Source organism: Tachysurus fulvidraco, chromosome 4 (assembly GCF_022655615.1).
Source record: "Tachysurus fulvidraco isolate hzauxx_2018 chromosome 4, HZAU_PFXX_2.0, whole genome shotgun sequence".
Lineage (NCBI taxonomy): Eukaryota > Metazoa > Chordata > Actinopteri > Siluriformes > Bagridae > Tachysurus > Tachysurus fulvidraco.
In genome coordinates this window covers 686,962-704,461 of record NC_062521.1, presented here as the reverse complement: position 1 = coordinate 704,461, position 17,500 = coordinate 686,962, and the positions used below count along the sequence as shown (strand labels likewise).

The 17,500-nt window shown below is 44.7% G+C and overlaps 2 protein-coding genes across 7 annotated transcripts in view; one reads left to right on the top strand and one right to left on the bottom strand.

Moving 5' to 3' along the window:
* The window catches only part of slc66a3 (solute carrier family 66 member 3), a 6,322-nt gene extending 5,081 nt beyond the window's left edge, over nt 1-1,241 (top strand). The window contains exon 7 of the mRNA XM_047812917.1: nt 73-1,241. Within this exon, the coding sequence (XP_047668873.1) occupies nt 73-164 (92 nt within the window). The 3' untranslated portion in view covers nt 165-1,241. The remainder of the gene's footprint in view (nt 1-72) is intronic.
* Nucleotides 1,242-4,152: 2,911 nt separating this feature from the next.
* rock2a (rho-associated, coiled-coil containing protein kinase 2a) overlaps nt 4,153-17,500 on the bottom strand; it is a 36,868-nt gene continuing 23,520 nt past the window's right edge. For 2 of the 6 annotated variants that reach the window (XM_047812910.1, XM_047812911.1), the window contains 18 exons: nt 17,402-17,500; nt 16,966-17,072; nt 16,690-16,849; nt 16,395-16,555; nt 15,841-16,025; nt 15,676-15,745; nt 14,827-14,930; nt 14,528-14,714; nt 14,213-14,306; nt 14,031-14,125; nt 13,471-13,662; nt 12,499-12,667; nt 11,008-11,078; nt 10,830-10,918; nt 10,362-10,440; nt 9,883-10,144; nt 9,575-9,788; nt 8,161-9,268 (listed from right to left, as the gene is read on the bottom strand). The exon at nt 17,402-17,500 is cut by the window's right edge and continues 148 nt beyond it. In XM_047812910.1, coding sequence (XP_047668866.1) covers nt 8,995-9,268; nt 9,575-9,788; nt 9,883-10,144; nt 10,362-10,440; nt 10,830-10,918; nt 11,008-11,078; nt 12,499-12,667; nt 13,471-13,662; nt 14,031-14,125; nt 14,213-14,306; nt 14,528-14,714; nt 14,827-14,930; nt 15,676-15,745; nt 15,841-16,025; nt 16,395-16,555; nt 16,690-16,849; nt 16,966-17,072; nt 17,402-17,500 — 2,612 coding nt within the window. In that variant the 3' untranslated portion in view covers nt 8,161-8,994. The other 4 variants (XM_047812915.1, XM_047812914.1, XM_047812913.1 and 1 more) reach the window with 4 other exon arrangements.

The following is a 17,500-nucleotide window of genomic DNA, read 5'->3' as shown; positions in this document are numbered from 1 at the left end:
CGTGTCGGATGTCATGTTAGTTTCATTCATTCATTTCTGACTTGTTCACGTTGCTCTTCCTCTTCCTCACAGTTCTGATCCGTTTCGTGGCCATGACCGTACTGAACCTGTGGGTGACGGCCACCGTGATCTACTACAAACCCAGCGCTAAGAAACGCGCCTGACTCTGAGGGGTTCTGACATCACTTCCTGTCACACAGGAACATCGTTCTGTTGGTATTGAGTTAGAGCGGAAGTGTGAGCGAGATCGTGACTAAAACATGTAACGGACTGAAGACCAGCACTCAACTGCCTCAGGCTCAGTCTGGAGCTGTTTGTTTCTCTCTCTCTCTCTCTCTCTCTCTCTCTCTCTTTCTTCCTCTCTCTCTCTCTTTCTTCCTCTCTCTCTCTCTCTCTCTTTCTTTCTCTCTCTCTCTCTCTCTCTCTCTCTGTCTGTTTCTCTCCCCCCCTCTCTCTTCCGCTCTCTCTGCCCCCCCTCTCTCTTTCTTCCTCTCTCTCTCTCTCTCTCTCTCTCTCTCCTCTCTCTCTCTGCCCCCCCCCCTTATCTCAGGGTCCTGGTTTATTCTCTAACGTTCCCAGCAGGAGTTAGGTCTCAGTGTGTACGATCTGTACATCCGAGTGTTAATTCTCTCTAACGTGCCTTTACACTTCTGATCCATTCCCCTGTAGCTTCTGGAGCCTTTCTTCCAAACTCTGTTCACATTTCTTTCACTTCTAAAACTTCCTTCGATAAACTTTTGTTAAATGAATTAAAGGACCAACTAAAGTTCAGTAAAATCTACGTACAGTGTTTACATTAACAGTGTGTGTCCACAATCCTATGGAGGGATGACGTATTGAGACTAGTTCCGTCTTCCAGAATTAAACTCGTGTCCTAATCCTCACGCTCGTGGACGCAGCTGACGCTTGTTTTTAGCGGCCTTCGTTCCCGATGACTGACGTTTACATGTAAAGCTGTTCATCCGGGACGACCTCATGTGACCCCAGTGTTTTTGTCTCCTTATTTCTCTTAGACCAACAGATGTGAGCACAAAGCATCATATAAACGACGAGTCACACAAGTTACATTCACATTCTACCTTTCCTTTTCCTTCTAAACAATGAGAACTGCAGTGTGTGTGTGTGTGTGTGTACACCTGCAGGTTTTCTCGGGAGTGAATGTGGTGAATTTGATGGCTGCAAATTGGTCAACTTTATTTTCTGTTAGGAAAGGCAATAAAAATGATACTAATTTTACTCAACACTGTCATTGTGTGTGTGTGTGTTGTTGTTTTTTTTTGGGGGGGGGGGGTTGTTATGATGTGGAGTGGCAGATGATGTAATCTGTAAGGTGTAAGGTCCAATACTCCCGGGCCCTTGAGCAAGGCTCTTAACCCTCAGCTGTGAGATAAATGTGAGTCGCTCTGTTGAAGGCTGTCTGTCAAACCTGACCGATGTAAACAATCACATCATCACTAAAGATAAAACCCCCCAAAATAGACTGGTGTCTGTCTGTCTGATAGCTCAGTGGGGTGTGTGTCAAGTGGGAAAGTGTTGATGTGGGAAAGACCAGGTTCAAGTCTCTTTACAGAGGGGTCTGAAAACCAGGGGGTTATAGTGAGGGGGTTATGGGATGAGACCTTGACCTTTTATGTCATAAAATTCTATTTTAATGTAATTAAAGTAGAGTACAGCAAGGAAGTGTAATAAAATGTGGCAGTGTAAGAAAACAGTAGTGTGTGTGTGTGTGTGTATGTATGTATGTATGTATGTATAGATAGATGGTTGGGTGTGTGTGTGTATGTGAATATGTGTATATAGATGGGGTGTGTCTGTGCAATATACATATGCAATATGTATTGTGTGTGTGTATATATGTGTATATAGATGGGGTGTGTATATAAATGGGGTGTGTGTGTGTGTGTATATATAAATGGGGGTGTGTGTGTGTATATGCAATATGTATTGTGTGTATGTGTATGTATATATATATATATATATATATATATATATATATATATATAGTTGGGTGTGTGTGTGTGTGTATATAAATGGGGTGTGTGTGTGTGTGTATATATAAATGGGGGTGTGTGTGTGTATATGCAATATGTATTGTGTGTATGTGTATGTATGTATATAGATGGGGTGTGTGTGTATATATATATATATGCAATATGTAGTGTGTGTGTGTATATATATATGCAATATGTAGTGTGTGTGTGTGTGTATATATATGCAATATGTAGTGTGTGTATATATATGCAATATGTAGTGTGTGTGTGTGTGTGTATATATATATGCAATATGTAGTGTGTGTGTGTGTGTATATATATGCAATATGTAGTGTGTGTGTGTGTATATATATGCAATATGTAGTGTGTGTGTGTGTATATATATGCAATATGTAGTGTGTGTGTGTGTGTGTGTATATATGCAATATGTAGTGTGTGTGTGTGTATATATATGCAATATGTAGTGTGTATATATATGCAATATGTAGTGTGTGTGTGTATATATGCAATATGTAGTGTGTGTGTATATATATGCAATATGTAGTGTGTGTGTGTGTGTGTACATATATATATATATATATGCAATATGTAGTGTGTGTGTGTGTGTATATGCAATATGTAGTGTGTGTGTGTGTGTGTGTGTATATGCAATATGTAGTGTGTGTGTGTGTGTATATGCAATATGTAGTGTGTGTGTGTATATATATGCAATATGTAGTGTGTGTGTGTATGTATATGCAATATGTAGTGTGTGTGTGTATATATATGCAATATGCAGATTAAAAATTATAAGTGCCCCATGGTCCTGAGCAGCATAACCCCTGTTTTCACCTCTCTCAGAGCCCCAGGTGGGAACTACCGGACTTTCTCTCTCTTTCTTCTCTTTCCCGGATTAAGGTCCCCACCTGAGGCCCAACCCCTACTGCCCAGAGGAGGACTCGAACCGAGAATCATCATAGACTGGTAGCGGTCCTTTATTCCACTGAGCCATCGGAGCTGACGAGTAACTGCTCTGTTTCAGTGGAGTTTATACTTCACCTGCACAGAGATGCCTGACTTGTAAACACACACAACAATAAAAACTCCTATCTCACCTGAGCTGGGACTCGAACCCTGATCTACTCAGTGATGTACACACACACACACACTTAACCCACTGAGCCACATGAGTCACTTTATACCTCAACTGATGACACCTATATGTGTGTGTACAGGCGTGTTAGGGGGTTAAGTCTGTATCTAAGTCTGCAAGGTTTAAGTCCCAGTTCAGACGAGCGAGAACAATGAGTTCTTTATAAGGAAGGTGTAGGTGAAGTCAGTCAGGTCACCTGTCAGCTCCAGTAGATCACCAGGTAAGCAGCGTGAGTCTGAGTGTGTGATAATCTCAGTCCAGATCTGGGCTCTGACTTGCTTTATAACGTGTCTTTATATTAACTGCAGCAGTAAATGGTAAAAAATATCATTAATTAGTCATTAATATTAACAACAATGAATTAATTTTAAATATAAAAACAATTCTACACCATGTCCCTGACTCTAACCTCTCATTAAAGAGTCGGTCTCTCATCGGCCTCGAATTCTCTTTAAGTCAAAGTGTTCAGAAGATTCAGAAAAATTAAAAACAAAAACAAAAACATTTCAATATTAAGCGCTTTAGTGGTTAGCACGTTCGCCTCACACCTCCAGGGTTGGGGGTTCGATTCCCGCCTCCACATTGTGTGTGTGGAGTTTGCATGTTCTCCCCGTGCCTCGGGGGTTTCCTCCGGGTACTCCGGTTTCCTCCCCCGGTCTAAAGACATGCATGGTAGGTTGATTGGCATCTCTGGAAAATTGTCCGTAGTGTGTGTGTGTGTGTGTGTGAGTGAATGAGAGTGTGTGTGTGTGATGGGTTGGCACTCCGTCCAGGGTGTATCCTGCCTCGATGCCCGATGACGCCTGAGATAGGCACAGCGACGATGAAGACGTCATCCTTCGCTCACAAGCTCAAATGTGACAAAAGTCATTCTTCAACAAATGAACACGTAACCTGCTGCTGTAAAGAACAGAACGTCTCCCACCGCTCAGGACGTCTCCCACCGCTCAGGACGTCTCCCACCGCTCAGGACGTGCCGTCAGTCGAACGAACAACAGATTGGGAGAAATAATTCACACAAACGACTTCTTTAATATTAAAACTTTACTTTCATAACTACATTCACAGCTATATAGATTACTTTATTGTTTAAAAAAATAAGCAAATGTTATACAGGGACTTCAAACCACAGAGGTTACATACAGCGTTTATAAAACATGCAGAACTGGAGGTGGAGCTTCGACGTGAAAAAAGTGCTCAGGCCGCTTATAAATAACGCACGTGACTCTATAACGGCATGACCCACAGGTTGTGGAGGTGTTTAGATAACGGTGCCTTACCATGAGGAGCTCTGTAAAAAGTACAGTAGGAGTAAGACCACATCCACACACGCACACACACACACGCGTGCGCGCGCGCACACACACATGCACGCACACAGTTGAACTCTATAGAAAAATAATCGCATCACTTCAAACCACAGGTCAGTGGGAGGTGAAGAGATGTGGATGTGCCACATATTTTAGATCTGGTACGAAATTTCGGGTTTAAATCTAATCCCAAATAAAGTAAGCTTTCTGAATAAAAATAGTTTTACTCCCAGGGTAAAAATAAAGAGTACTTCGTATTCCTTCGTCACGCAAAAACTGTCGACCGTCTCCGCTTCACGTTCAAGGGGAGCGTGTTAAGTGCACGTGGGAGTTTTATTCACCCAAACCTCTTCTCAGGCCGGAGAAAAGTACTCGATCCGTTAAATCAGACAATGGCAGTAACGGACAGGGGGCGGAGCTTAAGAGACTTAACCTTAACCTTCCACCCTGAGAACAGGTTGAGGTACTTAACCTTCTGTCTGAGTGGCTTTACTCTGTAAGGCATGGTCTGGTGAAATGCACACTGTTCTGTTAGCATTAACGGGATGTGCCTTTTACATACAGAACTGTGTGTGTGTGTGTGTTTCTCTATACGATAATGTAGTGTTAAAGTACCAAAATGCCCGAGTCCTGGAGGACATTACGGTGATCCTGAAGCGCAGCATGTGGACCTGTCCTGGTGTATCGTGGAGTCCGATGTGAAACTCATCAACAGAGTTTAGTATAAATGTGTTTTTTTTTTGTTACACGACGGCCGAAATCAGGCAGGTGGTCCGATACATCATGATATCGATCGGTTCTGCTATCTCAGACACTTCAACTTTCTGTTCAGAGAATTTGTCAGCACACGATGTGAGAGCAGCATGCAGGCGTCTTTCTCATGCAGTCGATCCCAATTCAGGACCTACCGGATTCACGTTCAGGAAAGCTGATGGAACTAGAGGGAAGGAAACAACAAACTTAAAGCTCTTAAGGGCTCTGCATGTTCAAGCTAAACGTGGAAGTCAGGGTTCCTAATCTGGTAAAATCTTTCCCTGGGAGATGGTGACCTCTGAAAATCCCCTAAAGCACTTTACTGCCCATAATTAAAGCTTCATAGCTCAATGAGCGTCCTACTTGAAGCCACTTCTGACTGGGGAATCGCAGTTCTCCTGGAGGAACAACCGAGGAACCTAAGGTTTGTAAAAGTAGAGCTGAGTGGATGTCAACGTTGCCCCATGAGATGGTCTCCTAAAGGGCCTAATTTTCTGTAATAAAGGAATCTTGTTGGAATCCTCCCAATCTAACATTTAAAGTATTTTCTCAGAGAGAAAAACAAAGAACCCTTTAAAAGTTTTATATCTGATCAGTCAAAATTCTGCCCCAGTAGACAAGTACTTACAAAAGATCGTCATTTTTTCCGTAATTAAAGCACCCTTGTGAAAAAGCTGACTCGAAGCCACATGTGAGGCAGAACACTAAAGAACCCATAAAGGGCTTATGTATCTTAAGAGTGTAGATATCTTCAGGCCTGTTGTTAAGGTTCCTTTTCAAGACGAGTAACCTTCAAAAACCAGATTTATAAAATAAATGAAATATTAAAAATCTACCAGATTACGGTTCCTTCTCTGCTGTGTTGTGATGATGTGGTAAAAGTGTGAGAAAAAAAACAACTTTGGACCATTATCATGATGTAATCTCGGCACACGCCCGTCTCCACGACCCCCAACAGACCCCTTTTCCCCCCTCACACAGTCCCCCACAGTCTTGTAGTGTTTCTCCTTTGGTGCATCAGTCCATCTGAGTGCTTAGCATTCTGGTTCGGGGAAGAAACAAGTTCTTGTGCTGAAGGTGAAGATCCAAGCTTTGGAGAGACTCGTCTTCTCACGTTTCTCGGTGGATTTGTACTGTTTAAGGTCCTGGAGAACCTCAGAGGAGACGTCGCTACACGGCGACGCTCAAGACCGCTAACGTAACGTTTTCTCGCTAGATGGGAATCGATGAAAGACTTTATAAAAAAACGTTAAGTTCTTGGTGTGAAAGCAGGAGAGCCCGACCTCAGCACGAAGTTACACCACATTCCCAAAGTGAGGTTAGCTACAGGGAGGAAGGGGAGGAAAGAAAGACAGAGAAAGAGAGAGAGAGAGAGAGAGAGAGAGAGAGAGAGTTAGTCTCACCGCATCAGAATCTTATCCCATAATATCCACAAATACACACTCAGGCATGTGCCGATAACAACAAGAACCACGTTCAACAATCTGGAGAGTAACGAGGCAAAAGTGACCTCATCGCGTGACCTCATCATGTGACCTCATCGCGTGACATTTACATTTACAGCATTTAACAGACACACTTATCCAGAGTGGCTTACAACTGAGCAACTGAGGGTTAAGGGCCTTGCTCAGGGGCCCAGCAGTGGCAGCTTGGTGGACCTGGGGTTCGAACCCATGACCTCATCCATTAGCCCAAATGGCTTCTTTTAGCCACTCCTTCTGTTGGCTATAGTCTGTTTGTGACAGTGTGGCTAGGAAAACAAGCTAACAGGTAAAACTGGAACTCTAAGGAAGCTGTGATGGAGTTGATCTAAAACTGCTCGCTACAAAAAGGCAGCAAATTAGCATGTGATCCTGAGCGCACCACACAAGGCCAGGATCTACTCCCCAATGTAAACACTGAGGACACCACACAAGGCCAGGATCTACTCCCCAATGTAAACACTGAGCACAAAAACTAGACATGAGTGTAAGAAATACAGAAAATATTCAGTGGGTAAACATCAAGCTAGTCAGGAATGTTCACGGCTTGCTAAATAACGTTAGCCTAGCATGGTAACAGAAAACGAGACCGTAGATACGCCGTTAAACTGCCGCGTTCGTATTTTCGCTAAATTTTAAAATGTCACACTAAACAAAATGTAGAGAAGTGATGAAAGATTCTCTCGTAGCAAACAAGAGACAGAAATAATTTAGCATTAAACAATTTGGACAAACAGCAGTACAAGTTAAATACCGGCACATGCCTACAGACGACACATCACCACACCACACCACCACACCACCACACGTCACGCAAACGTACAACACTCCGTTTCACACACTTTTATTGCATGACATCACAGAACGACTAAAATGAATCATGATGCTGCTTCAGTACAATATTTTTTTTTTTAACAATACAGTTAACGTTATTCGGCCGTAAACACGGGGTCGTGATCTGATAAATAAAAAAAAGAAGAAGAAGCAAAAAAAAAAACAAAAGTTCAAGTAAAATGGAGTGAAGTGAGTCATTTGATCAGACGGCTCTTGGAGTCCTGTCTTCTTCTGGGTGGAGATCCTGACCTGGTTGGGCTGAGGTGGAAAAAGTTTGAAGGTCAAAGGTCAACAGCAGAAACAGAGAGAAAGACAAGCACAAACACCTGACTGTAAACATTCTCTCTTTCGTTCGAAACCCTGAGAGAGTCTCGTCCGATTTAAAGCGGAAGCGAAAGAGAGGATGTTTGGGACGGACGTTGTCCTCCGTCTCCTTCAGCCACACTTCAAACCCACACTCGCAATCATCAGAACACTCAGAAGTTACCACGACTCCACCCTGTAAGCACCTTTACACCTCAAATTCATTCTCATCATCATCATCATCATCATCAGGGACCTCATCCACAGCCCAAAGCCAGTCCTCAACACCCACATCAAGAAACCTGAAATGGAGGAAGAGCGCTGAGCTTCGGCCCAAAGAGAGAGAGAGAGAGAGAGAGAGAGAGAGAGAGAGAGAGAGAGAGAGAGAGAGAGAGAGAGAGATTCACTCCCCTCCAGGATCTCCAATGGTTCAGGCCAAGGGCTTCTGAGACGTCGCTAGATGCCCTCCTGCCCCCGTGTAATACTAAACCACACATTTACAGACTTGGTCTCCTGAAATAAAGGAAAACCCTTCAGTAAACAAACCCCCTTTAGAATCTCTGACGCTTCCCATAATAATCTAGATCATTATAATCTCCTTGGTAACCTGGGGAACACCAGTCCTGACCTGAACCCTTAGAGAGAGGAGAGTGTTCAGCGTTCAGAGGGATTTCATGGGAATAAACCATCTCCAAGGACATTATAGAGTGCACAGAGTGAACATCTTCCACAGTTACTATCTGAATGTAGACACTAACATGCTGAGGAGTTTTCAAATCTGCAGCTAAATCGCTAAACCCGGCAACGCTAAGAGTCTAATCGCTAAATCGACGTCGTTTGAAGGCTGTACGGATCGTCGGAATCGGTCGAACGATCGGACTTCATTAGGAGTCGTATTGATTAAGATTTAAACGTCACAGCCTTCAAACAAGGTTCCAGCTACAGCAGCAGCTCCGCTTTAGCCCCAGGCGTGTCGGCGTCAGGAAGGACGCTGGATCGAACAGGAAGGTTTGTTAGTGTTAAGAGGTTAATGCCGTGGATCTCGACCACTTCATTAAGAAGCTGTTGCAGGTAAATGAACTGGAGCCTAATGAATAGATCTTTTTTAAATGGCAGTGAGTCTTTAAGCTCCAGTTCATTTCTGACTGCTAGCGCCCGCTATACAGAGCCGCCCGCGCCCCGGCTAGTTTTCACCCGCTGGCGAACTGGGGGCTGAATCTGGCGGGGTTACACGGCGTGAGAACCTCCTCCTTCTTGTCAACATGGTCTTTGTGGCACCGGATCTGGCAGTGTTTGCACTCCAGCGCCAGCGGAGGCTTGATCATGTTCCACAGAGGCTTAGCACAGGCTTCACACGTGGTGGGGAAGTGGAAGAAAATGGGCAAAAACTCATGACCCTTGTGCTTGATGAATTTCTCCATGCCTGAAGGGGGTGCTGTGGGCTCCGCACGGTTTTTCACAGTCCTGTGTGTGTCATACAGAGTTGCACTACGTGACCAGTTCCACATTAAAAAAAAACAACATTATTCATTCGGTAAATAATCACTGTATTAATTTAATACTAATGAACACTAGATGGCGTCGGTTAGCGTCACTTCATGAGCATTAGGTTCCACAAATCTGTAAAGAAAAGCGTCACTTCTCATGTCATACGTGGATTAAAAGTTAATTAGGACTCGTGTCTGGAGGATCCCGAGAGGGTGTGTGATCTTTACACCACTGAACTGAGGTCATGGGAAACGCTACACATGACGGCGTGCGTTTGCTCACCTGGTTTTTCCGGCCTGTAGCTGGCGGCTGGTTCTTCTCATCGACTGGCTGGCCTGGACTTTAACAGGGATGCGAGGGGACGAGCGGTGGCTACACTCGGGGCCCGGAGGCTTTTTAGGGATCTTCTTAACCAGCCTGCTGACCCACTTCTGCTGCTCCTCCTGAGACGACGCCAGCAACAGCAGGTTCTTCGCCGTGGACACGTCATAGTTCACTGGACAGAACAAACCCACAAAAATGTTGAAACGGTTCCAGCCGCTCGATCGTGTTTGTAAAGCACAGCGTTGGCTATAAGACACGGTTCCCACCTTTACATGGAGCGATCACCTCCTCTTTCTTATCCATGTGGTCCTTGTGGCACTTGATGTGGCAGCGGCGGCACTCGAGGGCAGGAGGCGGCTTGAACATGTTCCACAGCGGTTTGGTGCAGGCCTCGCAGTTAGTGGGGAAGTGGTAGAGCGTCGGGATGAACTCGTGTCCTTTGTGGCAGATGTAGCTGGATTTCTCTCCGATGGGCAGCGGCTCCACTTCCTGCTCTTTCTTACTCTCACCCTCGTTAGCGTACAGGATCTGCAGAGAGAGAGAGAGGGGGGGGGGAGAGAGGGAGAGAGAGGGAGAGAGAGGGAAAAAGAGAGAGAGAGAGAAAGAAAGATGAGCTTCACCCCTGACAGTTCTACACAGAAACTGTACTGAACTCAGTTTGTTCTGTAATATTTCTCTGTAACAAAGTTAAAGTCAGAACGTTAATCAGCTCTCAGCTCTTTTATCAGGACGTTTGCTGCTATACCTGAAATATTCGAGGAATTTCTTTAGCGTCTGCGCGGTACACATCCGTCTGTGTGACTGAACGTACGTGGAAGAGTTTACTTAAGAAAGAGAGATAAAGAAGAGTGTGAGCACACACACACACAGACACACACACACACACACACAGACACACACACGAGAAAAAAACTCTGGTTTATTGTTCAGAAGACTTTTCATTTACTACTAAAGACTCAAATGAGCTACAGCAGTACGATATGTGTGCGTGTGTGTGTGTGTTGTGTGCCCGTGTGTGTGTTGTGTGTATGTTGTGCATGTGTGTGTATGTTGTGCGTGTGCGTGCATGTTGTGTGCAGGTGTGTGTGTGTTGTGTGTATGTTGTGCATGTGTGTGTGTGTTGTGTGCCTGTGTGTGCGCGCCTGGTGTCTACATGGTGCCACAGTGTATCCAGCCCTGCCGTGTGACGTGGCGTAACAGACACAACACTCACTCTATATCCAGCACCATGTAGGGGTTCGAGAGCTCTTTATCCTGCTCGCTGTTGTAGAAAAGGATCTTCTTGCTGCTCACCACCACATACTGCACGCAGACACAAACACAACGCCGTCTGCTTCGATCCCAACAGGTTTTTGTACAGAACAGAAGTGTGTGACTGTGAGGAGACTCACTTTTCTCTCCCAGCCGAAGCGCTTGGTGTTGTTCCTCACAGGGAGAGACAGCCAGCCCTCTAACCTGGTCTCTGTGCACATGCAGACAAACACACGGACGTCACATCAACAGCCGTCTATACTGGACTATTAATGCTAAAGACTGGATGTGCTACAGAGTTCAGAACAAACTGCAGCACCGTCACACACTCACACACACTTCAGTAACGTTCAGTGCTCCTGCACAATAAAGTCTTTATACTTAACTGTATTAGTGTTCATACTGTTACTAAAGAATGGCTTTTAAACCTTAGATGTACAATAAATAGAGTATTTATACTTATTTATACTTATACTTAAAGGTGCAGTCTCCGATTTCTGAGAAACGCCTCAGAAAACTGAGTCGGGCCGAATAATAAACAAAAAACAAGCCAATGAGCAGAAAGGGGCGGGGCTTGTCGATATGGGCGGAGAGAGTGTTCAGTGCGCGTGTGTGACGTTAGCAGAAAGCGGTTTTAACATCGACATGGAGGATAAAAACAAAGAAAGAAAGAGAAGAAAGACTTACGATAAGGACAAGAAGTAGGACGTGTTAATATAGGATCAGCTTTCCAGCGCTGGAGAGAACTGAAGGAGCAGGAAGTCGGCCACATATTCACAGGTTGGAGTTTCCCGAGTCAATAACTCCTGAGCTAAACGCTGTTACTACACAAATAACACCTCTTTTCTATCGTAGTAATGTAGAGAGGCAGCTACAACCGCGTTTTGTGTAGTAACAGCGTTTAGCTCAGGAGTTATCGACTCGGGAAACTCCGACCTGTGAATATGTGGCCGACTTTACTTAAGACGCCGAGGCGCTTTTTTCCTTCTCGATAGGTGAGTAACGTTGGTTTTGCTTTGTTACACAGAACTAATATATGCCTTTGTCCTTTACATCATTATGCTTGTGTGGCATTTTTGCTTGTTTGTTTATCTACAATCGTATTGTTCTTCCCTTCAGCTATGATAAAGACACGTTTCTTTCTGTTAGTCGCCTGGGTTACGTATGTATGTGTGGGCGGAGCTATCGATACAGGGGTGGGACCCGTTTGGGTTAGGGGTGTGTTTGTTTTGGTGATTTTATATGTCAACATTGGCTTTCAAAAATCGGAGACCGCACCTTTAACTGTATTAGTGTTAATAATCTGTTAATAGCATTCATACAGTTATGGCCGCATCATGTGCACTATGTGCGGTATTTATAATGTAAATATATAATCATTATAAAAACCCTTCAGTGTTAATACTATGATGATGATTTATATTTGTTCAGCAGATCCATTATTTAATAGTAATAGCATTTGTTTTGCTCAACACTATGATGTACTGTTGTGTGATGAATAGCAGAGTATTTATAATTTAGCACTTTATTATGTTACTAAATAAGCTAAAGGGTGAGTTATAGAAATATATCAACACCTCAACCCTAAATCTAAGGGATAAAAATAGAAATAAAAACACAGGAAGTGAAACCTGGCAGCGATTCGTCCGTGTCGAACTCCGGGCCGCTGCTCATGCTGGCCGACTCGAGCGAGTGAACGTTGATGGAATTGAGGAGGCTTCGGAGCTGCTCGATATCGCTGTCTTTACTGTCCAGAGCCATCTGCAGCTCCACACGCATCACCGACTCTTCTGCTAGTTGCTGCGAGGAAAAAGGAAAAAATTAACGGACGGACGACGCTGACATTATCTTGTTACCGTTGCTAAATAAAAAAAAATATATATTGTCTGAAGGCATCTTTTAAGCTGTTGGTTAAAAAATAACCTGAAAGGATTATGATTAAAGGTGCGGTCTCCGTCGTTTGAGAAACGCTTCAGAAAACTGAGTCAAGCCGCCAAACAAAACAAAAATCAAAACAAACGTGTAGCCAATGATCAGAAAGGGGCGGGGCTTGTCAATATGGGCGGAGAGAGTGTTCAGTGCGCGTGTGTGATGTTAGCAGAAAGCGGTTTTAACATCGACATGGAGGATAAAAACAAAGAAAGAAAGAGAAGAAAGACTTACGATAAGGACAAGAAGTAGGACGTGTTAATATAGGATCAGCTTTCCAGCGCTGGAGAGAACTGAAGGAGCAGGAAGTCGGCCACATATTCACAGGTTGGAGTTTCCCGAGTCAATAACTCCTGAGCTAAACGCTCATTTGGGTTAGGGGCGTTTTTATTTTGATGATTTCAAATGTCAACATTGGCTTTCAAACACTGGAGACCCCACCTTTAAATGTCATAGCTAGTTAAGGTTGTCTTTAGCATCATTTTAGCCATACTGTATTAGCATTAGGGCTACAGTTGAGATATTGAGTGAGATACCTGTAGTGTTAGCATGAGGCTATATTAGCAAATATTTATAGCTAGTGTAAGCAGGTTGGTAACAGAACTAGCACTGCTGCATGAGCATGAGCCTGTACTAGCATCGCGGTAACCGTTAGCATGACGGTGTAGCCATACCGCCTGCATTTCATTGATTTCTCGTTGATATTTGATGATGGAGCTGTTGAGTTTCTCCCGTTCAGAACGTAGCTCTAGCTGCAATTTCCTGTTCTCTTTCTCCTTCCTCTTCACGTCCGTGTCGTTTCCGCGGCGACTTCCATTGCCACGCACTTCTTTCCTGTTCATGATTTCAGCCAGCTTGTTGACAGCCTGATTTAATCACACACACACACACACACACACACACAAGTATACTGCTTAAGCAACTTGTCACTATGGTTACAGTTACCATGGTTTGGAGGTAACTAGCCATCTGTGGCTAGTTAGATAAATAGGCCTTTAAAAATAAGCTAGTGTTTTGATCCAAGGACAGAAATGTGTAATATACTGTGTATGTAACTTAAGGCTATTCACCTTGTTAGCTATCTAGTAACTAGTTAGCTACACTAGTGCAATACTAGTCATTTCTGCAGGCCAAGCATCGGTTAGCTAAATAACCATATACATTTTACTTGTGTGTATAAACGATTAGCATTCTGATGCATTTGCTGTGTCCCTGGGCGCTTGCCGTACTTTACCTGCGTCTTGAGTGTCCTTTCTGACTGGAGCTGCTTCTCATAAGCGAGCTTCATCAGCGTGATCAACTGATCTTCGGCATTCCGCTTCTGCCGATCTGAAAAACCGACACGGAAACATTCTGAGAAAACTTTCATCCAACTCTTAAAATAAAAACAACTTGTGAGAAATCCCAAACTCTCACCATCCATGGCTTCCTTCAGCTTGTTGTTCAGCTCTTCTTTCTCGTTAGCCAGGTTTGCTACGTCACTCGTTAGCATGCGGTTAGCTTCCTCCAACTAAACACACGGTAGGATTTTAGTGTTAGTGTAAGACCATGTGATCAAATTGTCTGAAATCTTACATAAGAGAAGCTCAACATTTGGTGGCAGTTTCCTGTTCTTTGACCCCTATGGCTGTCCACTATATCTTTTCATTACCCTCTCTCCTTATTTGGTTCTGTTCTCTAAACCCTGTGCTTCGACACTTTCCCACTCTCCTGATCCCCAGGCAGACTGACCGAGCTGATGGTGGTGTCCTTCTCAGAGAGTTCCTGTCTGTGTCTGGCCATCATCTCCTTAATCTCTAGCTCCTTCATGATCTTCTCCTTCTCCAGATCAGAATACTGCTCCTCAGCGATGGACCGAGCCAGCTGCTCCGAGTCGGCCTTCGTCAGGGTGATCTCCAGCTGAGCAGCCAGAGAATCCCTGATACACACACACAATGCAGTTAACATCTTTTTCATGAGCTTCTTCATCTCCAAATCATGAAAACACACACACACACACACACACACACACACACACACACAGTGCTCACCTCTCCTCCTGAAGCTCCTGCAAATTCTGCTGCATGTCTTTATAAAGCTTATTCCTCTCCTCACACTCCTCCTTTAACTCCCGCACCTGAGTCTTGTACAGAGTCTACACACACACACACACACACACACACACACACACACACACACACAAAGATAATCACCATGCCATTTCCATGTTATCTGTTGTTCCATACTTTAACTGACCCTTGTTGTTTCCCACATTCCTTACGTAGTCAGTTTTCTGTACTCTGACCTTCAGTACAATGTTCTCTACATCCCATCTGACACACACTTCCTTATTTGGGCATGGTTTCCTGTTCTCTACACTACACTAGAGGTCTTCTTGGGTCTAAAGAAATGTACTCGACCCGAAGTGACCCGAATCACTTTATACCCGAACCCGACGTGCATAATTTTTATTTTTTTTAAGACCCGACCCGAGACAGACCAGAAAAACTTAGATCCTACTCGACTGGACCCGAATGTTGCGTAACTCTACACTAAAGTAACGGCTACAGAGTGGATTCAAAATTGATTGACAGGTCGGTTTTAACGGAAATGAAATTACCCGAGACCCGATGCCGCTATTATTATACCCGACCCGTGTCCGAGGCACACGTGAAACTTTTCGACCCGAACCCGCTCGGGTCTCGGGTCGGATCTAAGTGGACCCCTGAAGACCTCTACACTACACCCCATATGTTTCCCACTTTCTTTCTTTACATTACTGTTTAGTTTTTACCCCAATGGCTTTCCATACTCAACAAACATTCTGCCAGTTTCCATTTCTGTGTCATCAAATAAGGAAAGTGGGAAATGGAGAATGTTTGTAAAGCTAATAGTCTTACTGAGAAATACTGTTCTGCCTCCAGCTGATCCTGAAGCTCCTTCATCTGTCCATCTGAATCCTGACGCTCTCTGAAACACACACACACACACACACACACACACTTAATATAATCCGGCTCTTTTAGCTACAGTTAGAGAGTGTGGTGCTTTGTAAGATGCTGTACTTGCGAAGCTCCATGATCTGCTTCTCCAGGCTGTGCTTGATATCCAGGAGGTGATTTATCTCCTGTTTGAGCTGCTTCTCTGATGTCTTCAGGGTGCTGAGCTGCTGGTTCTGTACCTTCAGATCGTTCTGGGTCAGAGTGCGCTTCTGGATCTCCTGCTCGATCTTTAGTGACAGGTTCTTCATCTAGTGCACAAAAAAGTCTTTGATAAGCCCATATCACAACATGATTGGCTGAGGAACACACACACGGGGACACACACACACGGGGACACACACACACGGGGACACACACACACGGGGACACACACACACGGGGACACACACACACGGGGACACACACACACGGGGACACAGACACATACGGGGACACAGACACATACGGGGACACAGACACATACGGGGACACAGACACACACGGGGACACAGACACACACGGGGACACAGACACACACGGGGACACAGACACACACGGGGACACAGACACACACGGGGACACAGACACACACGGGGACACACACACAAACGGGGACACACACACACACGGGGACACACCTCCTCGGTGAGTTGGTCCTTGTGCCTGCGCAGCTCATCGAGTTTGTGCAGCGCCTGTTTGTAATCGCAGTCCAACATGGAGTTGTATTTCTCCAGCTCCAGCAGCCGGTTCTCCACCTGCTGCTTAGAGGAACGCTCGGCCTGCAACTTCTGCTCCAGATCTACATACACACACACACACACACACACACACACACACAAAGGATTTGCAACTCCACACTAGTTCTCGAGTAAGTGAACCCACACCTCCACACCTCATACACCGCAGTGCCTTTAGTAATTGAACGACTCGTACCCTTCACTGCCTCGGACTTGGCTCCCTCGATGGACTCGCTGATCTTGTTCTTGTCTGCCAGTCGGGTCTTTGTGGTTTTGTGCGCCACCTCCTCCTGCTCCAGACTCTGCTGCAGGACCTTCAGCTTGTACGTCATATCAATCTCCTTATTGCTCTTCTCCTATTGGACACACAGGAACAAGAGGGAGGGACTTAAGGACTAGAATCAGGTATAATGCAGAGAGAAGAGAGAGGAAGAGCTTTCTGTGTGTGTGTGTGTGTGTGTGTGTGTGTTACCTTCTCCAAATCAGTGAGTTTCTCCTGCAGCTCTCTCTTCTCACACTCAGCTTTAGACAGAGCCTGCCTCAGCTGCTTCACCTCGTCCTCCAGACCTGAGAGACGAGCTGCACACAACAACAAACACCAGGGGGCGCTTTTGTTCAGTGTTTATTTAAAGTATTTACATTTTAATTTAAAAACTTCAACATTAAATGTATTTATTAGATTTTAAATTTCAACACTATGTCTATTTAAATTATTTACACTCACCCACACACCCACACACACACTCAGACAGACACACACTCGCAGACACACACTCACATACACACACACAGACACACTCTCACGGACACACACTCTCACACACACACACTCTCACACACACACACACATACACTCAGACAGACACACACTCGCAGACACACACACACACACACACACACACACTCACCCTGCAGGTCAGAGATGATCTCGGAGCGCTGTGTGTGTTCTCTCTTCTCGGTGTCGAGTGCCGCCTGCAGGCTGATGAAGTCTTTCTCGAGCGTCAGTT